The sequence below is a fragment of the Anopheles coluzzii genome, chromosome 3 (assembly GCF_943734685.1).
Source record: "Anopheles coluzzii chromosome 3, AcolN3, whole genome shotgun sequence".
NCBI classification, from domain to species: Eukaryota; Metazoa; Arthropoda; class Insecta; order Diptera; family Culicidae; genus Anopheles; species Anopheles coluzzii.
The window spans coordinates 50,971,478-50,996,977 of NC_064671.1; the positions used below are offsets into that span (position 1 = coordinate 50,971,478).

At 47.9% G+C, this 25,500-nt stretch overlaps 2 protein-coding genes across 2 annotated transcripts; one reads left to right on the forward strand and one right to left on the reverse strand.

The window, feature by feature from the left end:
• Positions 1 to 7,412: 7,412 nt before the first annotated feature.
• LOC125907478 (uncharacterized) lies at positions 7,413 to 9,560 on the reverse strand. Its single transcript, XM_049610085.1, has one exon. The coding sequence runs from the start codon at positions 8,622 to 8,624 to the stop codon at positions 7,413 to 7,415; it is 1,212 nt and encodes a 403-aa protein (XP_049466042.1). The 5' UTR covers positions 8,625 to 9,560.
• A 9,528-nt stretch (positions 9,561 to 19,088) lies between these two features.
• Positions 19,089 to 24,443, forward strand: LOC120956216 (uncharacterized). Its single transcript, XM_049608911.1, has 2 exons — positions 19,089 to 19,239; positions 20,584 to 24,443. Exons 1-2 carry the CDS (start codon positions 19,089 to 19,091, stop codon positions 24,441 to 24,443), a joined length of 4,011 nt encoding a protein of 1,336 aa, XP_049464868.1.
• The last annotated feature ends 1,057 nt before the right edge of the window (positions 24,444 to 25,500 follow it).

Genomic DNA, 25,500 nt, shown 5'->3' on the forward strand with positions numbered 1-25,500 from the left:
AGCCACCTGGTTTTAAGGTCCGGAGAGAGTTTTGCGACCAGATCTGTAAGGAGCCTTTGGCCCATCAAGTACTCCGTTTGGTTCAACATGGTCATATTTTCTACCATGTTATTCAGTGCGTTACAGAACTCAATAAACGAAGATGGATTTTCCAAAGATGGCCGTTTAACCACCATAAGGTCTTTTAGTAAGGCGTTAAAAATGCTAACTGTGTTGCCATATAACCTCCCTAATCTTTCCAAGATTGCATCCACGTTACTTGGGTTCAACATCAACCCGCTAACGGATCGCAATGCATCTCCCTTAAGGTGAATTTGGAGCCGTGTAAGGTTTTCCAAATTCGTAAATTTTTCTGTTCGAGTGGTTTCTTCAAACAGTAGTTTAAAACGAGGCCATGTTCTATAATTGGCATAGAAATCCGGAAGTTTTAAAACTGTCTTCTTGCGTGGAGCAAAACCCAAGTTTGCCATTTTATTTACGTTTGTTGTAAGTGTCTGTAGGTCGTCTTGTAGGTGAGTTGTGTCGGATTGGTTATGTATTTCTTCATTTCTTAATATGTCTTCTAGTCTTTCGATTTCCTTCTCACACCTTTCGTTTTCTTCTCTAGTTCTTTTTTCCGCTTCAATTTTTTCTTTTAGTAGCCTCTCTGTTTGCATTAAGGCCTCCCTATTTCCCTTGCGTTCCTCAGCTATTGTGTAGCATTTTGGACACACATATTTTTTAACGAGCCCTTCTAGCTTCAGACATTTGAGATGTAACCATCTGTCACACTCGATACATTAACTTGTGTGTCCCACTCATCGGGGTTCTTGCATAGCTTGCAATTGCCTTTCGGGTTGCTTTTAAATATGATATCCATACTACTCACTTTGCGTAACCGGTGGATAAAGTAACTGGGCTGTCGCTGCCGATCTGGATGGGTGTCGTCGTGTCGTTGCTGCTCTTACAACGTCCCTGCTTGTCCTGCTCGAGGTCGTCTTCAGGTGATCCCCCGCGGTGTCGTCAGTACCCCTGTCTTCTGGTCGCCTTCAGATCCGCTGCTTGGGTAGTATTGCCGCCACGCTTTTTCGTTGGATAATCGGGTCTTCCGGGGCGATGACCATTGGCTACCGATCACCGTATCAACACACGTCAATAAGCGTCCACTAGTTCGCACTCTTATCAACACCTTTATGTTTGTGGTTTCCCGGAAATGCTAAAGCCGGATACGGTTTAGCTCGAAGATTTCTTTTTTGTATGCACGTCCCGTATTGTTACACTCCCCAACTGTTGATCTTTTCTTGATCCGCACATTTACTTGTGTTGTTGTAATTGGAGTACAGCCGGTCTCGTAGTACAGTCGTCAACTCGTACGACTTAACAACATGTCCGTCATGGGTTCAATCCCCAAATAGACCGCGCCGCCAGTTGCTTAAAAAAGTTGCTGTTGGGAGATTGAACAGTAAACTTGAAATGCCGTCGGGGCCCCCTTCGATCATCAGTCGCAAACTCTTCAATTTTTGCTAACGGGGGGGGGGGGGGTGCAATCGATTCAGCGGGGGCCCCTTCGCAAATCACATCCTTCGCAAATCATCTGTCGCAAACTCTTAAATTTTTGCTGACGGGGGGGGGGGGGGTACAAATGTTTCGCCAACCTCGGGGGCCCATCGGCCATCCTTCCGGGGGCCTTTGTCGCTAGTACTCTGTCCATACGGCATACTGTATAATGGCGATCTACGGGGCCCCTTAATCGGCGGGGCCCCAGGCGACCGCCTAGTCCGCCTACCGTTAGATCCGCCGCTGGGTACGACCGAAACGATATAGCGAACGTCGTTTTTTACCACCGGTGTCTTTATTCAATCACAATATATTGGTGATCGTACGGCGCCTTACTGAATTCTGTCTCTGTACCTTGGACTTCTTAAGCACTGTTTCAGGCGTTTTTTTTTTTTTTTGCACTCGTTTGGTTTGTTGCACTTTACGTTTTTGGCTACTATTATACATTCGCGATGTTTTCCGCTTTTACGAACCTTCCTCCGTTGGAGCGCCGGTTGTTTGTTGTTCTCTATCGGTCAGGAATACGTTCGTCAAAATCGGAAGCTAACCTCCGACTTGTATGTTCCTGCCGACTCTGGGTTTCAGGATCGGAAGTTAACCTCCGACTTGTACGTTGCGAGGTCTCTACTAGTCCTCTCTGGAGCCACCATATATTTTCCGCACCGAGTCTGAACTCGTTGGGAAGCGCCAAGACAGGAGGATTTTACCGTCCGACTTGGCTTGGAACAGACAAACAACTTAGTCTTTGAGTTCTTGTGCTTGAAAGTCGATTTATTCATGCTTATTCCTAACTTATATATTAATTTTCTGCTGATCGATCGCGATCAGCAGTTTTTATTTGGTCGATATTGTTTACATTAGATTTGCTTACAATTGTTTTCGTTCAGTCGGTCAGTTCCCAGGCCGTGATGACCTAATTATGCGGCGCTGTCATAAACACCGCCACTGGGCACGAGCTGTGTTGGGCTGGGATCGCAACCATAAGTTGGTCAGGATGTTGTCGGTACAACCTGCTCCTCCTAGGCGGCGCATCTCGGACAGCAAGACGCTTCCTTTAGTGTTTCGTACTTGTTGCTGTTAATTTCGTTTTGGCACGGCTTGATGACTGAATGCACGTATTTTGCTCGTGAACCAAGAGCGACGATCACTGTGTTGAACTTAAAGTTGTCCAGTTTAATACCGTTTGTAGGGATTATAAGGTATAGGAGGAAGAGAGAGAGAGAGAGAGAGAGAGAGAGAGAGGGAGTGAGAGAGAGAGAGAGAGAGAGAGAGAGAGAAAGAGAGAGATAAATGGATAGTTATATCAACAGTGAGAGAAGGACAAGGAAAAGAAGTGAAGAAAAATAAATCGTCAGTTGAGTTAGAACTGTCAGCTGGAACACACATACACTGAGTGCGTGGCGTATTAATGAGATCCGAAAAGCGTATTTCCTCCTCCGGTCACTACACCGTTGACGTGAAAAGAGGCTTCGAGGCATATGAACCAGGTTTCAATATCCTCTTGGTCGAAGTCTGGGAAATTTATTTTGGCAATCACTGTAGCTTCACATGCCTCACTTTTTACAATCAGCGCACCATTTTGTTCAACTTCGTTGTTGGTCGTCATTTTGTTTCGCACGCGGTCGACACGTTATGGTCAATGTTCGAACTATTGAACTTAAAAACGCGGCCAGGGAAATGCAAATGAAATGCGGTCGATGTGAAGTTATCACTCGTGAGTTCTACGTTACGTTTCGGACGAACGTATTTTGATATTTGTTCAGTCGGGGTCACCAGTTATGGGGTTATTCTAGCTGATTTCACTACTTTCGGGTGTACGTAATGATTTGACTTGTTGCTCGCTTGGTGGTCACTCGTAGAATAATTTTATTTCTAACTGTTGTGGACAGACCGCTGCCTCATCCTGAGGGCTCGCCGTTGACAGAAGGCCTGTCATCCGATAACATCCTCAGTGAGGATCACGGCGCGAGAAGGACCAGCCGTCCTCTCTCCGCATTACGTGCGTGTGTTGTGTTTATTATTTATTACCCGTGTTTATTGTACCTATACCAAAGATAGGAATAAAACACATATTCTGTTTGTGCCGTACACCACCGTCTCTATGACTCATTTGTGTGGACAAAACAGTGGCGACGAGGATGAGATCCTCCTCGCGTAGGGGGGATCCTACAAAGGACCTACGCAGCACGGATGCCACCATCGCGCAACCGCCATCGCGCAACCGCCATCGCGCAGGATGGGCACGCTTAGTCTTGCGCGAAGCCCCGAAGAGATCCTCACTCCGCTGCAGCATTATACCGGACAAGGCGAGGGGACATTTCGCTTTGGACCGTCGTCACACGGCATCACTCCCGCCCGCTGCAGCGTCATCGGACACACACTGATGCAGCATCGGCGTCGCGGCACCACAGCCATCATTGCGGAGCCCGATAAGGCACAGTGTTGAGGCATTTCGGCTGCCCCTGTACACCTTTCATCGCCGGCGCTCCAGCTTCACAGGTGCATCTCGACGGCGACACCACTGTCGCCCCTGTGAAACGGTTAGAACTATTTATTACAAATAAAATGCTAAATTTTATGCTCCCCAACTTACTTACTTACTTATCCGGCGCTACAACCGCTTTGCGGTCTTGGCCTGCCTCAATAGTGTCCGAAACCGCTCACGGTCTCGCGCCTTCGTCTGCCAGTCCGTTATCCCGGCCTTAATGGCGGACGCCTCCACGCCATCTTGCCACCTCAATTTGGGCCTACCACGCCTCCTCTGTCTTTGTGGATGACCTAAAAAGACTTCACGGGCTGGGTCGTCCGTTTCCATGCGTATAACATGGCCAGCCCACCGGAGCCTGGCGAGATTTATACGCTATACGACAGTGAGGTCGCCGTACATCTCGTATAGCTCGTCATTATAGCGGTTCCTCCATTGTCCTTCCACACATATGGGGCCAAGTATCCTTCTGAGCATCTTCCTTTCGAACACGGCTAAGAGGGTTTCGTCAGATTTGGACAGTGTCCATGTCTCAGAGGCGTATGTGAGTACCGGTACTATATAGGTACTATATAGTCCCAGCTTCGTCCGTCGCGACAGGTTCTTTGAGGTGAACTGCTTTCTCAGGCTGTAGAATGACCGGTTGGCAGCCAGCATCCTTGCGCGCAACTCAGCTTCCATGCTATTGTCGTTGCTGACCTTTGACCCAAGATAGGTGAATTCTGGGACGACTTCAAAAGTGCATTCACCTATCTGCACGTCACGCCTACGTAGATTCGGATTATTTATTGGAAGGTCCGCTGATGTTGCCACCATCAGTTTGGTCTTTGCCTCGTTTATCTGTAATCCGAGGTTCTCTGCCGCCTGCTCGATCCCTTGGTAGGCTTCTGCTACATAGGAGAGCCGCAGACCAATAATGTCTATAGCATCAGCGTATGCCAGGATCTGGGTTGACTTATAGAAGATGGTTCCCGTAGTCTCCACCCTCGAGTCGCGGATGGCCCTCTCTAGCGCCAAGTTGAATAGGAGACAGGCAAGTCCGTCCCCCTGGCGCAGACCCTTGGTGGTAGCAAAAGGTCCTGAGAGTTTTCCATCCACCCTCACCTGGAATGTGACGTTGGTCATAGTCATTCTAACTAGCCTTATTAGTTTGGCCGGGATTCCAAATGAGCTCTTGGCGTCGTACAGTTTTATAGTATCGGACATTAAGATAGGACCCTGGTTTTTTCAACGCACCGTGCACTTGTTAAGCCACGTTACTTGTGTTTGGGTGTGTGTGTTTGGGTGTGTGTGTGTGTGTGTGTGTGTGTGTGTGTGTGTGTGTTTGAGTGTTTGAGTGTGTGTGTGTGTGTGTGTTTTTTTTGTTTTACAAGGAGGGGGAATCTTCGAAAGACTCCCGTTGTCGCACGGGTGTTGACATGGGATTCTTACCCAATAAACCCCCTCCTTTGGCCATATACCCTTCCCCATGGGTTCACCTTTCGGTATGCTTCTTATGCAGGGCTTATGCATTAGCATTTCATCCTCGCTACTGCACGATGAGCCAAAGTTCGCGAGACAGATTTAACAGACACTTTTTCCGCCGCGCACTCACGCGTTCACTAACACATACACTCACGACGAATTTAAATATCGCCGAGCTGCTGGTCTTGCTTCCATTTTTGGTGCAGCTTGGTCAGGATCAGACGCATTGTTGTTGCCGCTGCCTCCCATGAGTCGGTGTGCTGCAGCATGACTTGTACCAGGTTAGAACGGCCCACCTCTACTCTGCAACTCTCGTTCAACTGCAGGCGTTCCTCGGCGAATCGAGGGCAGTGGAACATGACGTGGTCCACCGTCTCATCTTCATCCTTGCACGCAGGGCACCGAGATGAAGAGGCGCGATTGAGCCTGTGCAGATAGCTTCTAAAACAGCCATGGCCGGAAAGAACCTGGGTGACAAAATAGTCCACATCACCATGTTTCCTGTCTAGCCATGCTGCAACGTCGGGGATCAGCAAGTAGGTCCATCTTCCGTTCAACGAGTTACTCCACTCGTTCTGCCATTGCCGCATCGATGCTTGCCTTGAGGCTTTCTTGGCAGTCTCAGTGAAAGATTCCCCCGCACGCGATTTCCGGAAGTTCTTCGAGTCCTCCTCGAGGGTGATGCAAAGAGGCATCTCGCTCGCAATAACGCATACCGCTTCGTACGAAATGGTACGGTACGCGCTAGTAACACGCATGGCCAACTTCCTGTGCACCTTATTCACGGTTTTCTGGTGCTGCTTCTCCTTTAGTATATGCGCCCAAACCGGCGCTCCGTACCTCAACACCGAGATGGCACAGTTAGCATGAAGGCGCCTAATGCTGCTACTCGGTCCGCCAATGTTTGGAGTGAATGCCGCTAGTGCATTTATTGCTTTCATGGCCTTCTTGCAGGCTTCCTCGAGGTGGCTCTTAAATTTCAGTCGGTCATCGATGACTACCCCAAGATACTTCAGCGATCTGGTAGACTCGACTTGTACAGTTCCTGCCATTATCGATGCTTTTTGGTGCACCTTGTGACTGCTGATGACGATGAACTCAGTCTTCGCATGCGCAATCACTAGCTTTGCGTCCCGCATCCACCGGTCAATCCGACCGACTGCGTCGGTGGCGAGCATCTCTACCTCCTCAATAGACACAGCTGAGACAGTGATAGCGATGTCGTCTGCAAAACCAGTGATTTCGACACCAGGAGGGAGGGCGAGGGTCAGTACTCCATCATACATGACGTTCCACAGGGTGGGACCAAGCACTGATCCCTGGGGTACGCCTGCGGTGATGGCATTGGTTTTCACTCCTTCCGCCGTATCATACTGCAGCACACGACCGTCAAGATAATTCCTCAACAGCCTGCACAAGTGCGGGGGTATCTTCATGCGCTCTACCGCTGCCGCAATTGCCTCCCAACTAGCACTGTTGAAGGCATTCTTCACGTCGATGGTGATGAGCGCACAGTATCGAGCTCCACATCGCTTCCGTTGAATCGCCGCATTACCTTTTTCCAGCACCGCCAGTATCGCGTCCACTGTAGATCGTTTTTTCCGGAAGCCGAATTGACAATCAGACAGACCGTGTGGTCCCTCAGTGTATTTTGTTAGGCGGTTCAAAATCACCATCTCTTGAACTTTGGCCAGGTTATCCACAAGTCCCAAGGGCCTCAAAGCTGACGGGTGGCCTGGCGGCTTACCTGGCTTCGGTATCGAGTCTAATTTCTGTCTTTTCCATATTGACGGAAACTGGCCGGTAGTCAGGGTGTTCATTAGCACGTTTTTGAACACATCAGGGTATGCCAACATAGCAGCCTTGATCGCCATATTGGGGATGCCATCTAATCCCAGCTTTGCCACATTTTAAACGATTGGCCAGGCTAATAATCTCCTGTCGTTATAGGCACAGGGTCAGTCTCTGGCGTGTTGATCGTAGGACTGAGGTTCGGTGGTGCATGTGTTGGAAACAGGGTTTCAATAATGCTCTTCAGCTTTACAGGACACTGTTCTACAGGTTCCGAAGACTTTACCTTATTCATGAGTGTATTGAAGGCAAGTCCCCAGGGCTTCCGAGCGATTTCGTCGCATAGTTTGAGGAAGTGTTGCCTTTTACTGGCTTTAATCGCTCTTTTAAGTTCTGACCTAGCCGCAATGTATACGATCCTGAGTTGTTGTTTTACTTCAGGGCATCTTTTTCGCTGCATTTTGCGCCGTGCTGCTACGCATTCAGCCCGTTGTCTTTTAATCGACGCATTCCACCAGTACACAGGTGGTCGTCGCCCGTTAGGAGGTTTTCTTCTTGGCATAGCGCCATCACAGGCTTTGGTAAGGGCTATCACGATTTGAGAGGCGCTCACGGCTTCGCCGAAATCTCCGAAAGCTAAAAGCTCCTTAAAAAAATCCTCATTGAAGGATTCGGTTTTCCAGCCTCTACCACCAACTCGGGACCCATGCGCTGATGATGATGTTAGCCTATGCCCTTGGATGATGGCGTATCTGACAACATTATGGTCGCTGAGAGTGAGTGCATCACTAACTCGCCAGTTCAATCTCTCCGAGAGGGTGGGACTGCAGAACGTAATATCAACGATTGATGTCCTCTCGTTTCTGTTGAACGTGGGGGTTGTGCCGGTATTTCCCAGCGTTACTCCCAGCCGGGCGAAGCTTTCGAGAACAGCATCACCTCTGCTATTAGTTTGCTTGCTCCCCCATTCAACAGCCAAGGCATTGAAATCACCGGCAATTACAAGTGGTCTATGCCCATCCAGCTCTGCTACGAGGTTGTCTAACATAACATGGAACCTCTCTAGCTCCCAACTTGGGGGAGCATAACAGCTGCAGAAAAACACTCCATTTACTTCAGCTATGCAGAAACCCTCGAAGGTGTTAGATACTACCCGTTGTATTGGGTACCTGCCAGTCACCCATATTGCAGCGTTCCCAGTCTTATCTGCCACCCAGCTACTAGAGCCTGTTGGAGCGCTGTATGGCTCAGAGACTATAGCAATATCTCCTATCTCCTCCACCATCACCTGGCTCAGTAGTGCCTGTGCCTCTTCACAATGGTTTAGGTTTATCTGGGCTACTTCCATGGTGCTGTTTTCTTAGCCGCTGGACAGAATGCTCCGCTAGAGTGATGCGCGTTGGATCCATCTGGACAAAGCACACATCGTGGTGGCTGACGACACGTAGCAGCGAAGTGCCCTTTTTCCCCGCAGCGCAGGCAGCAGTCCCTTCTGTCTGGTCCACAACAGTCCTGAGAAATGTGGTCGGTTTGCCAGCAGCGATAACATCTTCTGCTCGGTATATTTATACGCACCGGGCAGACTGACCAACCGATTTGCACTTTTCCTGCTCCTGTAACCACCGACACTAGCTTTACCGGGAGTTTCACTAGAGCGGTCTGCATACCAGAGAAGGAAGGCTTCATCGTTACCTCCACCTTATAGCCTTCGAGGCCAGTTATCTGGTTTCTCAAATCCCTCTCTACGTCAGCTGCTTCCGTTTCTTCGTCGATGAAACGAATTTCTACTGTCTCCATTTGTCCCAAAGACTTTACGTTGCCAGCTTCACCAATGGCTTGTTGAATCTTTCCGGAAAAGCTTTCGCACTCCGTTTGATCACTTTTCTTAAGCTCAAATAGCAATCCTCCATTTTTTGTGCTTCTTATTCGAGCAACTTGTTTGCCGAACGACTGTAGCTCAGTGTCAGCTTTAAGATTGCGGAGGATGTCTTTGTGCGTTGATACTTCAGTTGTCTCAACTAGGATTGCCTCCGTTTTTGGTCGTCGCGGTACGGGTTTAACTGGGCCGTTGTGTTCACCCGCTCTTGTTTGCTTACCCTCCGCCATGGTTCCTATCTTCTTCTTGCGTTGGGCCTTTTTGCTGACAACCGTGCTCCATAGCTCACCGTTCTCTGAGTTTTTACCCCCTTCGCTGTACTAGGCATCTGGACGGTTACAAGAGGGAGCATCGTTTTTTGCTCGTTTAGCGTCCTCTGCTTCCTCTGGCGTTCTCGCTTTCCTACTTCTCTTCCCAGTCATAGGTGTTTCTGGAGGTTCCAATTGGACCTCGCGAAGCGCCTTTTCAGCCCTCTCCGATCGCAACTTCATAGTCAGCAGCTCCAGTTCGATACACGATAACGCCGAGAGGATGCTCACTGACATCTTTTTTATCGGAGCATGTACATTGTTCCGATCCTTCGTATACGTATGCAGCTCCCTTGCTACCATCAGAGCTTCTTGCAGTTTGCTGGCACTAACCTCGAAACCCTGTTTCTTGATAGGATGGGAAGTTTCCTGGCACTCCATGCTGGTTGAAGTCTGCTCTTCCGGCGTAGCTTCAACGACATCCACCGCCGGTGAAACAGAACCCTGCACATTATCATTCGGGGGCGATCTTGGCGTCTTGCTGCTACGACCAAAAAAGGCGCCTATGTCCTTAAGGGCAGACCCTAGCGGACGAGGATGAAGCGATTCGTTTCCGTTCATTCCGTCAGGAGAATCCAGATACGCAGCGCATTTAGTTCTTTGAGTGTATGCGCACCCTAAGACGCTAACCGCGCACGGTACGTGTATGCGCACCTTAATGCTTCTTCCGCACGTTAACTCAAAGGCACCCACGCACTCGATGATCGTAATACACTCACTACGCACACAGTATACCCTCCCGACAATGGCACTCAAATTCTCTCATTTTCTCATGCCCTCTCTGTCACATTCGTAGCTCGATCTCCCTCTTCTGGGACTTAGCGTTCTGAGCATGCGGTTTTTGCAACGGTCATTTCGTGCCGCTTCGATCTCATCACCTTCTTTCCCCTCCCACCCCTCTTTTTGATCCCTGCTTTGGGGCTTGCAAATTTTTGACATGTCAAATGAGAGTGAAGCTAAAATGTAAACAACAAGTGTTCGCGTGTGCCGTGATTTTGTAAGTATTTTATGCAAATTATATGATATTTATCATTAAAAACGTTTTGTTTTGTAGAATAAACATAAAACCAACCACGGAAGTATGATTTAGATTTAGTTGGAGCATGGAATAAAACCGGATGAAATTTCTAGCCTTCACGCACGATGCCGACGCTGAGGTAAGGTGTGCTTGTGTTTAATTTCGATGATTGTTTCATTTTAGGGTGTGATTTTTGGTATATAACTGTTCCTGGCGGGGATAGTCAATAGTCGATACCCTCTGCAGCTGTGAAGGGGTGCAGAAAAAGGGGCTCGCTACCACCCACACTCGGACGCATTTTCCGCGGATGTAAGATTTGTTCCTGTGTTTTAATTGAATGGTTTGTAATGTATGTGACCTTCCTCCCAGTAGGCTATATGCGCCAAATCTAACGGTGATCCGTATTGTGAAGGAATTGGCATAGGCGGTGACGGGGACTTGGTGAAAATGTTACACAACGGCATCGAGTACGGTGATATTCAACTGATCTGCGCAGCGTGTCACCTGATGCTGGCGCTGGGCATGGCACGGAAGGAAATGGCACAGGAGTTCGACGTGTCGAACAAGGGCGTATTGGAGGCGTTCCTGATCGAGATCCCGCACGATTTTCTGAACCGCGACGTTGAGGGATAGATGCTTGAGCTTATTCGTGACTTGGTCACAAGGATACGGGCAAATTGTCGGCGGTTGCCGCGCTGTGCCATGCCGTTCCGTGATGCGGTGATGCGAATTGATGGAGCGGTCTTTTCCCGCTGCTTATCTGCTCTGAAGGATGAGCATGCTCAGGGCAGCAATCAACCGGCCGGGCCCAGCACGAAAGGTATCGTGTGCGCAGGGCTTCATGTTGCACATTCGAACCGCTCATGGTAACCTGCAATTATGTTATTTTTAGTTTTTCATTTAGTTTCAATGTAAAGTAATAGTTGAAAAACATACAATTTGATTTCATCCAACTTACAGGTTTTACAGGTGAACAACAATTAGCAACTCCCGATCGAATTGCACACAACAACCACCCACAATCACAGCTGTAAAAAGTAAGTATATGAGTTTTGCATGTCTTTAAAATGTCTTATTTTTAATATTTATCTCCATACTTACAGGTAACACGGATAGGTAGCAAGGAAATCAAGCTTGTACACAGAAATCTACACAAAAACTGGGATTTATAAGCGCACGAAAAGCGACGCGGCTATCTTTGAATAAAAAGTAAACAAAAGAGTTTCGTTTTAATTTAATTTTGACAGCGGGTGTGGTGATGACTTGAGCGATTTGGAACAGTCATTCTCCGGACAGGATTCGATCCAATCCATGACGTCACTGAGTGCCGGTTCATTTTATGCTTATTCTCTGAGTTCTGGTTATACCAAGCAGCAGAGAATAAGCAGAGAATAAGCATAAGCGGTTTCCATACAAACTCTCTCTGAGATTATTGAGAGGATACCGGTGATGTTTGGATACCACACACAACGCAACGAACGCAACGATAAGTCACTGAAACTCACAGAACTCACGTTCGAGTCACTCACGCACTGGGTGCTCCTACCCGTCCGGCAAAATGAGTGTATTTTTTTAGTGATTTGAGTGACGCTGTCGAAATACAGGCTGGTATTATTGAATACGTTCGTAGCGGCGGCGTACGTCCCGACACTCATTTTCCTAACGTACTAGATGGTTGCTACAGTTATTCACCGCGGCGTTGCAGGACCGGGCGGAAGAAATGTGTTGCCATCCCTAGAATTTCATGTGAGCGCCGTATGTTCCCGCTACGAACGGATTCAATAATACCAGCCACAGTGTCCCTTCGACCAATGAGTTACCCACTCACGCGAGCCTTCCCCCACCCCACCCGTAACGCACGGTGCGCTCTGCAGTTCTCAATGTGTTTGTGTTCTTTCGAGCCATGCTACGAACACATGTAAAGATAGTTGTTTCTTTCGTTTCTCGTTTTCTTTCATGAATAGACACGATCGCAAATGCGCACTTATTCTAAAAGCAAACACAAACACGGTAATTTTTGGTTACATTAAACACTTTATTGAAACTTAATGTAAACTTTCGTCACACATTTAGAACCTAACAAAAACACACATCATGTCGTCGTGCTGCTAAGTACGACCTCTATCCAGCAAACACATATCTGTGAATAAATGGATCCTTACCTGTCGATGCCCGCACTGCATATGCGTCTGTACACACTGTTTTTTTACTTCACACTTCACCAAAACACACCAGCGCACGAGATTTTGACGAAATGCGTACCAACGCACAAACACTGCACGCGGGACTTAGAACGAAACGCGCACAACCATCTCCGGCAAAGCGTTGCGCTGTACTGGTGGTTTTGTACGCGTAGGAGGGGGGGACATACGGAGCGATGGTTCGATGCTGTAGTGTAAGCGAGACAACACGATGTGTGTGTGTGTGTGTGTGTGTGTTTGTGTGTGTGTGTGTGTGTTTGTGTGTGTGTGTGTGTGTGTGTGTGTGTAGAAAGATAGTGCTTTTTTTGTGTATTTGCAAGTGTTCGGGTTTGTGTCTGAAAAACGTTCCCGCTGCGCAAATTCGAGCAGTTTCCAGCGCAGAAAATGTACCAAAATCTGCGCTAGCCAGCGCAGATTTTGGCCCGATCCCCGCGCTGGACTTCAGCGATTCCTGCGCTGGGTCGAGCAAGTTTAGCGCCATCTGCTGGCGAAATGGACGAACTATTTATGGCGGCAGAGCAAAAAAGCGGTCAAAAAATTTAAAAATATTGGCGCCCATTTTTTCGTCCGCTTCTTCTACCTCCCTCACCCTGCCTGGCCTTACTTGTACTTGCGGCGCTTCTGCCCGTGCCTTCCGCCGCCAGCTGATTGGCTGTTGCGGTGTATGCGTTGATACTCATATGTGCATTGCGGTTGTGTATTGTTATTGGTGGGTGTTAGCATTTATTAATTTGTGTGTGGCCTTGAGACGCTGTGGGAGAAGCTGGATTGGGATTCAAAGTGTTATCGGTGTATTGATGGTTTATTTTATTTCGTGCCGCTGCTGATGAGACCATTCGATGCCCCTGCCAATTGAGGGTGAAGAAGGCTATTTAAAACAAGCGTAGGAGAACGTCTAACACTAATCTAATATTTTTTAATTTGAACATGTTTGATGCTTCAACGACCTTCTAAGCATCATGAAGCATAGTGTATAGTGACTAAAAAATATATTTTTTTCAATGTGCCGAAATCTGTCTCGCGTTTTTGGGTCTCGTCACACACACGCACACACACAGCGCGGGGAAAGTGACCGTTCTCTCTATCATGTCGCGATCCCCCACCCGCCCGGCACTAGGGATGAGGATGCTACAAGAAAGCTGAACCAACCGTTCTACCGACAAGGTAGCCGTAATCGATCATGCGTGGAGGGGGGGGGAGGGTGGTCTAGTGGGGGGGGGGCGGTGGGGGGGGGGCGGTGGGGGGAGTGCGTTTTTGCGCGACTTCGGGGGTGCATGCTCGCGAGCGCGTTTTCGTGGGTGCGTGCTGGCGTGCGCGCTTTCATGCTCGCGGGCGCGCGTACGTGCGTGTGTGTGTGCGTGCGTGCGTGCTGGCGTGCGCGCGTTCATGCATGTGCGCGCGCACGCGCGCGCGTGTATGTGTGTGTGTGTGTGTGTGCGAGTTTGCGCGCGCGTGTTTGTGTGTGAGTTTGCGCGCGCGTGTTTGTGTGTTTGTGTGTGTGCGTGCGTTTGGAAACCCCAAAACTATTTTATTCTGATGCGTACATTTTCATCCGCTGCGGCTACAACGTCCACGCATTTTCGATCTCGCTACCTGACAGACAACACAACCATTGGTATTGACATCTTTGCGATCGGCTCTGCTGTTGGGGGTATTAAAAAGACACACGATCTAAGCAAACGTGCGTGTGATATATTGTACATTTATTTCTAATTCAGCTAACGGACGCAAGTGGAAACAACATTTTGAATTGAATCCCTACAAAAGAGGATTCTGGATTTGTTTATTACGGTGCGCGTATGGTGCTGCACCTGTCCGTCCAGAATCTGATGGCTTGTTGGTTTGGAGTAATTATCATAACGCCGATTGACCGGCAATGCCTTGGAATGGGCTCGGATGGGTAGGTTCATGTTTTGGTCGAGTGCATTCCATGCATTTGTCGCCCCACAGCGGTAGACCCGGCAGCACCAAAGTCAAAACAAAAACCATCCCCGAGTGTGGACTGCTATGCTAAGTTCTTCTTCTTATTATTATTCTTATTATTGGCGTAATGGCCTACGCGATCATGTCGGTCTTTTCAGGACTTGAGTACCACGTAGCCGGATAGTCAGCCCTTCCTACGGCGGACGGTTCATACGCGATTAGAACCCACGACGGGCATGCAGATGTCTGGAATGATGGCGGTGCCGCGGGCCCGCTCCTATCCAGTGTGCAACTTGCATACTGCCACACTGTCTCCTGCCCGGTGCATACGCAGCAGGCAGGGGGAAGGATGCACCTCCACGATAAAAAAAAACACCGTCATGAACCAGCGGTGGATCTAACGGTAGGCGGACTAGGCGATCGCCGAAGATTTCTAGTCTGTAGTATGCCGTATGTCTACAAGTGGACAGATTATTAGCGACAAAGGCCCCGGGAAAGATGGTCGTTAGGGCTCCGTGGCTGGAGAACCATTTGCACCTCCCCTCCCCCCATGGCGACAGCAATTTTAGGGCCTGTGACCGATGATCGTAGGGGTCCCATGGCCACCCCCCCACCCCCATCCGCTGGCATTTTAAGTATACTGTTCAATCTTCCAACAGCTGTATGTCAGTACCCCCTCCTCAGGGGCCTCAATTCGTCTTTCCGCCTTTCATGAACACCTTCCTTTCTTTGACCGATGGATTATAACATTCCGGAAGAAATTACATTTGGCGACAGTTTTGCATACACACATGCGCAGGATGCTTAGCATATCTATGTAATCCACAACAGACGAAAGCAAAAGCTTAGTGTTAGAAACGTGTTAGAGCGAATTATGGTTCTGCGCGTTGCACAGCAAACCCTCCATCGTGCGCTAGCGATTCCGTAATCATTTTTACATTGCATCGATTAAACTCATTGCGCTTTTTTGGTTTGATTTGTGAAAATGCAACTTCATCGCCGCAATGTTTGTTAACGGCTTTTAAGCGCCACAGCAACTCATGAGCATTGACCACACGCGAGAAAGAGATGGCGCTATGGAGGGAAAGAGCACGGACGATGGCTGACAGCGATTGGCCGTCTGACGCACCAACACATCCAAACCTTCGGCAGCGCGCTCAGGCGAGGGGTATGAGGCGGAGCCAGGGACGGGCAGCTCGACGAGCTGCTCGACTAATTTGCCGTTGGAGAGAAAAGGAAGGCATGATAAAATTCTCAGAACGCCATAACGCCTTCCGTCGCTTTGCGCAGCGGGCGCGAATACCAGTTCGAACGCGTTCGATGAATTCAGTCGTATAGATACGATTTCCACACCAACAGCACACGTATCGAACACTGCTGGACAAATTCGACGGCGTTCGAGGAATTGAGTTGTATGGGTACGATTTCAACACCAACAGGGTACATTTTGATCTCTGACGACCCGTTCGCACGGTGCGAGAAAGAGCGAGAAAGCAATATGATTTTGCACGTTTTATTACCACATTTATGTGTGCCGTCGAACACTGAACGGAACGTTCGAACGCATTCGGTGTAGTCAGTTTCTTCCAAAAGTCCTGGTCGTTGTTTTTGTTAAGAACCTCGTTCGTTCGTGCACTTTACCGAACTGTTCGAACGGTGCGATTCTCGTTCATTTTACACATGCCTAATCCGGAGAGCTGCCTCAGCAGCATCATCGGCGTCCGGTGCAACCACGTACGACAGTGGTACCAACAGCAACACCAACAACAACAACACCGACAACAACAACAACAACATCACAGCGGCTGCAACGGAACGAGCGAGCGCAGCACTGCGTCGGCTTAAGCCGTACCGGCCTGATTAAAACGGGGAAATGTTGTGGACAGACCGCTCCCTCATCCTGAGGGCTCGCCGTTGACAGCAGGCCTGTCATCCGGTGACGTCCTCAGTGAGGATCGCGGCGCGAGCAGAACCAGTCGTCCTCTCCCCGCATTGCGTGTGTGTGTGCGTTTCTATTCATATCCGTATTTATTGTATAACGATGCCAAAAAATAGTTTAAAATATATGTTCTGTTTGTGCCGTACATCACCGTCCATGTTTCATTTGTGCGGACACAACACTAACATAAAATACAATTCTAATCTAATATCTAATGGTAGTAGTGCAATCGTTTGCTATTGTTAGTGTTAGTAGGTGAGTGAGTGCTATACGTTACGCGCGATGCGTTATGTATGTCTTTGCTATGCGTAACGCGTCTTAAGAAACGGTTACACGTTGTGTCGCTACATATTCACCGCTACATATAGCAAACATCCAACCAACGATCTGTAGGAGGTATTGGTTTCCATAAGACTGACAGTTTGACGTTTAACGTAAAAGTCGCTTTCGCATATTGCTCTGTATATTTTCTTGAAAATCGCGCTGTTTATCACACTATTTTTCGGTTTCTGTATAATCACAGTATTTTAGAACACCGTTCGTATATCGTGCATTAGTGCGTTTATCTCTGTGACCCAAAAACTCGCGCATATTTCGCATTTCGGATCGCTTCTGAGTTCACGCGTCCTGACCGCCATCGCTCTTGTTGCTGCAATGACAACCTGCACCGTTTCCCGTAGAATGGCCCGTATTTGCAACGCCTGCACTATGGAAATTGCGGAGGCATCTATCAGCTGCTGCCTGTGCGACTCTCCATTTCATCAGCGCTGCACTTCGGTTCCCGCTGATCTGTTCCTGCGCATTTCGGAATATAAACAATTACACTGGTGCTGTATTGGCTGCAACAACGTCTTCATGAATCCGCGCACCAAGTTCGTAAAAGACGCAGCCATGCAATCTGGATTCCAGGCGGCAATAACGACAGTAGCCGAAAGCATCAAGACCGTTATGGAGCCATTGACTAAAGAAATTAAAACTGGGTTTGCACGGATGAGCCAACTTGACCTAAAAACTCCACGTAGCAGTCACCCTCCCGCAAAAATTCGTCGCATAAATCCATCTGTTGAGTAATGAATTTGTACGGTATAAACGTATGACCTTCTGTCACTTGAATTTGTTGCTTGGGAATTGTATTGAGGGGACGAATGAAGGAAACAAGGAATAAAGAAGGAGTCTAGCGCAAGCGTTCAATCAGTACAGACGTTCCTCTCTCTACCAGTTGAGAAATTCACTAACTAAAACATTATGGTCCTTCGTAGAACCGGATAGAATTGGCTATCGAGATAACGACAATTCGTTGCACACGGGTGCATTAGTGGCAGTGTATTGTGCGTTTGCTGTTTCGATACTCGTAGAGAGATAGAGGAAGTGTGCATAACGGCAGTGTATTGTTCGCGCGAGTGTCACAGTGTGAGTTGGACACTAGGACATTCAGTGTGCGTGTAAAATAGCTGTGCGCGTTCGGACAGGCTCATACTTGAGCATACGCATGCGTTAGATCGTGCACTTCACAAGTGGCTTAATTGTGAAGTCCAGATACGCAACATTTGGTGCATCGAGCGTTCAAAGTGTGGAACGTTTTCGGTGAGAAGTGTTGTGTAGCTTCAGTGCGGAAGTGCAAGTGTCCCCACAAACCGAGTACCTGACTTCCAATTCGTGGAACGTCGTTGGTGGTATCGTTTGTTCCAGTGTAGGTGCGCAAGTTACCTACACACGCACATCGAGCGTTTTCAATCTGTGGAAACGTGGTCGGTGCGATACATTATTGTGTGTCGTCGAACCGCTGCCGTTCGAATTCACAAGAAATTACCAGTGCAGGTTTGCAAGTTCCTGTACAAAGCATATCGAACGTTTTCAATACGTGGAAACGTGGTCGGTGCCAGTTATTGTTTCTCACGGTCAAGTCTTTTGGACGCTTGTTGAACAATATATTGTTCAAGTGTTAGTGAACATTGAATTAAAAGTTGTATGTTTCAAGTGTAGGTGAGCAAGTTCCCTATACACGTACATCGAACGTTTTCAATCTGTGGAAACGCGGTCGGTACGGTATCTTTTTGCTTGTGATCGATCATCAGTCGTTCGAATACGCAAGAAGTGTTTTCAGTGCAAGGAGGCAAGTTCTCTACTTAAGGCATATCGAACGTTTTAATTCGTGGAAAACGTGGTCGGTGCTAACAAACGTATTGTGAACAATACAGTTCGCGCGCGTTATTCAAACGGAGTGAGCGTGTGCGCGAGTGAACAATTCTCTCTTTTCGGGTTAAGATAAAGGTTCGCGCGCGTGATTCAAACGGAGTGAGCGTGTGCGCGAGTGAACAATTCTCTCTTCTCGGGTAAAGCAAAGTTCCGCGTGTGTTAATCCGAGTGTGTGCGTGTGTGAGTGTATGCGAAGAATACGATCCGCGCGTGTTAATCCGGGTGTGTGCGTGAGTGTGCGAACAATAAAACCGCGTGGTTTGAACTAATTCTACGGGTAGTGTACGGGACAAATTGAACTATTTTACGAACATTCAGTGTTGTGAAAAGTGTTTTTTGTTACAAGTGAAAATGCCTGGTTCACCAGTTCCAACGACGTCGGCGGCGTTTGAGGAACAAGACGCATCGCATCGTGTATCACATGTGCAAGCTGCATCAGACAGCGATCATGGCCAAGCCAATCCAATACTGAGGGCAGCCGTGGCAAGAGAAGCTTCGGAGAGTGAGTTTGAAGGTTTTGAATCAGTAAATTCAAGTCCTACTTTTCCAACAGCAGCAATGCTGGCGGAGAAAAGAAAGCGAATGCGTCAGCATTTCGACCAAAGGCTGGACCGCATTGATCAAGCACTACAGCATGCAACAAGAGCGGATGCCGCTTTTCTGAAAGGATGTGCGTCACGCTTGTCGATGCTATCCACGGAATATGAAACATGGCACACCAACAATTTGGTTTCTTCTTCCAATGCACAGTTCGAACAAGAAGAAGAAGAGTACGCCTCTTTCGAGAACCGCCATTTTGAGCTTTCATTGGCAATTGAAAGAAACTTGTCATCAAGTGTAGTTTCCACACCAACACGCGATACCATGCCACACACAAAACTTCCCGAAATGCGCTTGCCAACTTTTGATGGAAAGATGGAAGATTGGTTACCGTTTCGAGATGCCTTTCTCAGTCTTATTGATCGCAATAAGAATTTAGCCGACGTAGACAAGCTACGATACTTAAAAGGCTCTCTTCAAAAGGATGCTCTTAACGTAGTAGGAGACATCGAAATCACCGACGCAAATTATTCTGTTGCCTGGGAAGTATTGAAATCGCGATTCGAAAACAAAAAGCTAGTGGTGAAACGATATCTTGATGGATTATTTGCGATACCACACATGAAAAAGGAATCATACGAATCACTGATTTCTTTAATTGACAGTTTTGAGCGTGGTGTTAAAATGACGACTAGAATGGGAGTGGCCACGGAAGGATGGAGCGTGCTCTTAGCTCACATGGTCTGCTCTAAATTAGACCTGGCCACACTTAAACAATGGGAAATACATCATAGCTCAACCAATGTTCCCACGTATGACGAGATCATGAAATTCCTTCGCAGCCAAGCAACTGTTTTGCAAGCCATGGCTCCAGACAGGAATCGAACAAGTGAAGCAACAACAGCTGGAGGCAGAATGAAAACCCGCAACGAAGTGTACAGCGTGGTTAAGCCGGCCACAAAGGTTTGTTCATTCTGCAAAAGGGCTTCACATGCTGCGTACCTGTGCGAAGTGTTTCGAAATGCATCTGTGGAAAAGCGACACGAGCTGGTGAGGAACGGACAGTTGTGTTTTAACTGTTTGTCGGCGGGTCATCAGCGAAAGGATTGTTCGTCCGGATCTTGCCGTGTATGTCAGCGAAATCATCATACGATGCTTCACAAACCGAATTCTCCAATTGATCAGTCGTCATTAGCATCAGCGTCATCACTGCCGTCTACATCAAATGCAGAAGCAGCTACACCGGCTTCTATTGTTCAACATTGTGCGCGCAACAATTTCGAAAAAATAATCCTGTTACCAACAGCAATGGTACAAGTAGTGAATGTTGACGGAACACGTATCTGGGCTCGAGCTTTACTGGATGGAGGTTCACAGATCAACATTGTTACGGAACGATTGGTACAGCTGTTGAGAGTCCAGAAGAGGAACGAGCATCATCTGCTTGGTGGAATAGGGAAGGCACAGCATTCGTCTCATCATTCTGTGAGCCTTGCTATCCACTCTCACTGCTCTACCTTCAAGGCAAGCTGGAAGTTCCATGTGCTGCGAGAAGTGACGTGGGACCAGCCAGCACATGCAGTCAATCCGGAAGGATTGAACCTACCGAAGGGAGTGACGTTGGCGGATCCTCATTTCTATGAGCCAGGGCCAATTGATCTACTTATTGGGCGAGAAGGTTACAACGATCTACTTTTGGGTAACATTCTTCGGTTGAATAGCCCAAAACTACTACTGCAAAACACGGAGCTGGGTTGGATTGTCTCAGGTCAGGTAAGCCAAGGTCTAACACACTCTTCCTTAGTGCTCAACGTCATGACGCTGAATGACCAACTAAGCCGGTTTTGGGAACTGGAAGGCTGCTACTCCCCTGCGATGTTATCCGTCGAGGAAGCTGAGTGTGAGGCAGCATTTGTACAAACAACTTCACGAGACCACGAAGGCCGTTTCGTGGTAGCCTTACCAACGCGTACTGAAAGGCTTAATCAACTAGGTGACTCTTATGAAGCTGCATCACGGCGGCTACAATCGCTCTGTAGGCGATTAAATATCGACTCGAAATTGAAGCAGGGATATTCTAAATTCCTACAGGAGTATCTCGATCTAGGACACATGGAAGAAATTCCATCTGACCGCCATGACATTGGAAAGACATATTACATGCCGCATCATTGTGTAGTACGACCCGACAGCCTCACGACTAAGCTAAGAGTCGTATTTGATGCATCCAGTTCTACTGATACAGGGGTATCCCTCAACGATGCACTGATGGTGGGACCTTCAGTGCAAGATGATCTTTTGTCGTTGTTACTCCGATTTAGAGTACCCAGATTTGCGATTTTGGCTGACATTGAAAAAATGTATCGCCAAATTTGGGTGAAGGAATCCGATCGTCCACTTCAACGCATCCTGTGGAAAGAATCTGCTGATGATAGAATTCGCATCTATCAGCTGAAAACCGTTACGTACGGCACAGCCTGCGCACCTTACTTGGCCACCCGTTGTCTGCAAGCGTTGGCTAAGGAAGGAGAAACAAGATATCCCAGGGCATCCAAGGTCCTCGAGCAAGATTTTTACATGGATGACATGATCACCGGTGTGGAATCTGTTGAAGATGGCCGGATTATTTGCAGCGAAATAAATCAGCTTCTACAATCGGCAGGATTTCACCTGCGCAAATGGGCTTCAAACTCGTCTGAGTTACTGGAGCAAATACCAGCTGAACTACAAATCGAGGGAGATGTTTTGAACATCGATCGCAGCACATCCATCAAGGCTTTAGGTTTAAGATGGATGCCATCATCGGACCAGCTAGGGTTTAGTGTGCCTGGTTGGAAGGAATCAGAAATCATCACCAAACGCATTGCGTTATCAGACGCAGCTAAGTTGTTCGATCCTCTTGGACTGTTAGGACCAGTCATTGTAGTAGCAAAGTGTTTCATGCAGGAGCTCTGGAAGAACGAAAATACCTGGGATGAACCTTTGGAGTCTGAACGGCAACAATTCTGGTTGCGCTTCAGAGAACAACTCGCTGATCTGACTAGCTTGACAATTCCACGACGAGCAATTGGTGGAACAGTGCGAATTGAAGCTCACGGATTTAGTGATGCTTCCCTACGGGCTTATGGCGCCTGTATCTACATACGAGCAGAATCGTCCGATGGCCAAGTCTCAGTACGGTTGTTATGTGCTAAGTCAAAGGTGGCACCGATACCTAATACCAAACGGAAGAAAAACGTGTCCCTTCCACGGCTCGAGTTGTCGGGAGCGTTGTTACTATCACACTTATGGCAGAAGGTGAAGCAAGGGGTGAAATTGGAGCTTAAAATCAACTTCTGGGTTGATTCGACGATAGTTCTTCATTGGCTTTCAAGCAGTCCTTCCCGTTGGAAACAGTTCGTTGCGAACCGAGTTGCGGAAATCCAGCACCAAACCTACAAGATGCCTTGGAGTTATGTGGCCAGCGAGCACAATCCAGCTGACATTATTTCCAGGGGAATGATGCCTTTGCAGCTCATGGATTCCCAACTTTGGTGGCAAGGGCCCTCATGGTTGCATTTTCCAAGTCAAGCTTGGCCTACGAACAAACCCAATACTGAAATTTCCTCGGAAGATTTGGAAGAGCGATCGATTGTAGCCACATCTCAACAGGTACCGCCAAATTTTCTATTCGATCTTTTTTCATCTTACGAAAAATTGGTGCGACTTACGGCATATCTGCTGCGATTCATGTACAATTGTCAACCGACACACCGCGGAAATCTACGAAAGGGGTTTCTAAAAATAGATGAATTAGTGTCAGCGTCTCTAACGCTCGTTCGTCTGGCCCAACAAGAAACCTTTGCTGAGGAGCTTCGGGATGTTCGTCAAACTGGAGCGGTCAAGCCGAACTCAAAACTGAAAACGCTAACACCTATTCTGAAAGAGGGTATCCTACGTGTGGGTGGTCGTTTGCGAAACGCGCCTGTTTCGTATGAACGCAAACATCCGATAATTTTAGCGTTTTCTCACCCATTGACCCTACTGATTGCGCGTTCTTATCATCGACAATATCTGCATGCGGGACAACAAGAGCTCATATCTAGCCTGCGTGAGAGATTCTGGCCCCTTCGCGTACGCAACCTGGCACGAAAGGTCGTATATGAGTGTGTAAGTTGTTTCCGATCCAAACCAACAACGGCAGAGCAAATCATGGGAGATTTGCCCAGAGAACGCGTAAACCCAGTTCTCCCATTCTACAACACTGGTGTGGATCTGTGTGGTCCATTATTCTATAGACAAACCAACAAGAAGGCTGCTCCAATCAAATGCTATGTTGCTGTTTTCGTCTGTCTTGTGATCAAGGCAGTACATGTGGAGCTTATTGCCGATTTGTCTACTCCAGCCTTCATTTCTACATTGAAGCGTTTCATAGCTCGTCGCGGTAAACCATCCGTAATCCAGTGCGACAACGCCAAAAATTTCCGGGGAGCTGATCGAGCGCTCAAGGAGATGTATGAGCTGTTCCAGAAACAACAACATCAGGATGCTGTTACAACTTACTGCGGAACGGAAGGGATCACCTTCAACTTCATCCCTCCGCGGTCACCCCATTTCGGTGGGATCTGGGAGGCCGCAGTGAAGTCGCTGAAACGGCATCTCAAGGCTACGATAGGATCCAGTATCTTGCGGCGAGACGACCTGGAAACTATCTTAGTTCAAGTGGAGGCTTGTTTGAACTCGCGACCGTTAACTGCACTTTCCAACGATCCAGAGGACCTGGAAATTCTGACACCGGGTCATTTTTTGATTCAACGGGCGCTTACATCGGTCCTTGAGCCATCTTATGCTGAGATTCCAGGCAACCGCCTGGACCGCTATCAACAATTGCAGGAGTATGTTCGGCGGATTTGGAAGCGATGGAATCGAGACTACTTGTCTGGTTTGCATCCGCGTACCCGGTGGACTTCAAGGCGAGACAACGTTCGGGAGGGCACTATGGTCCTGCTGAAGGAGGACAACCTTCCCCCTCTCAAATGGCGCTTCGGCCGAGTGCTGAAGATTTATCCTGGTGATGACGGCTTGGTTCGAGTGGTTGATGTGAAAACGAAGGATGGAATTTACAGAAGAGCCATCACCAAGATCTGCATACTGCCCGGACAGAAGGAAGAAAGAGAGGTTTCGTAATAAGGGTTGAAAGCTACCTTTCAACGGGGGGCGGCTATGTTGAGTAATGAATTTGTACGGTATAAACGTATGACCTTCTGTCACTTGAATTTGTTGCTTGGGAATTGTATTGAGGGGACGAATGAAGGAAACAAGGAATAAAGAAGGAGTCTAGCGCAAGCGTTCAATCAGTACAGACGTTCCTCTCTCTACCAGTTGAGAAATTCACTAACTAAAACACCATCCAAACGTTTGTTTTCCGATGTCATTAAGGACAATCACGCATTGTTTACATTCGGTGCTACGAGCAATCAAAGAAATAGCCAAAACAACAATACGAAGCGAATTGACGATGTTCAACGCAAAACTCATGCACCACCTGTGATAACTGGCACAAAAAAGGATATAGCAGCTTTTCCTATCAAAATAGTTCCCGCTCATTCCGCGGTGCAAAAATGCGCGTTGTATACTTCCCGGCTCTCTCCCGATACAACCAGTGACCAAATTGTACAAATGGTCAAACAAGCTTTATCCATTGACGATGCTACAGCATACTGTCTTATTCGCCAGGGTACAAATACGGCTACACTCTCATTCCTGTCGTTTAAAGTGTTAGTGCCTTTATCACTACGTGACAAAGCTCTTTCCTCTGACACCTGGCCTCTTGGCCTATCAGTACGTGAATTCATTGACTACCGAACTCAACAGCCGAGTGCAAATTTTCGTATACAACCGCCAATGGGTCTCTCCACCCCTACAACTTTGCCTACGGTGCTAAATATTCGCTCACCGCCACTGCTGGATCACACAATTTTATCGGCACACACTCCACGCACATCACCAACACCGCAAACCCACTAATATTCACCGGTATTCAGTCCACGCACATCGCGCACACTTAGGGGAAAGCGGGGCAAAATGGGCATGTGGGGCAAAATGGGCACCCTCTATTTAAGCATTATTTGACTACAAAGCTACTTTCCAATGCTCAAAATGTATTCATTAGAGTGTTTTATGAACACCATGTAAGTTTCATAACCCTAACACAACAAATAACCAAGAAAAGTGCAAAATAAGG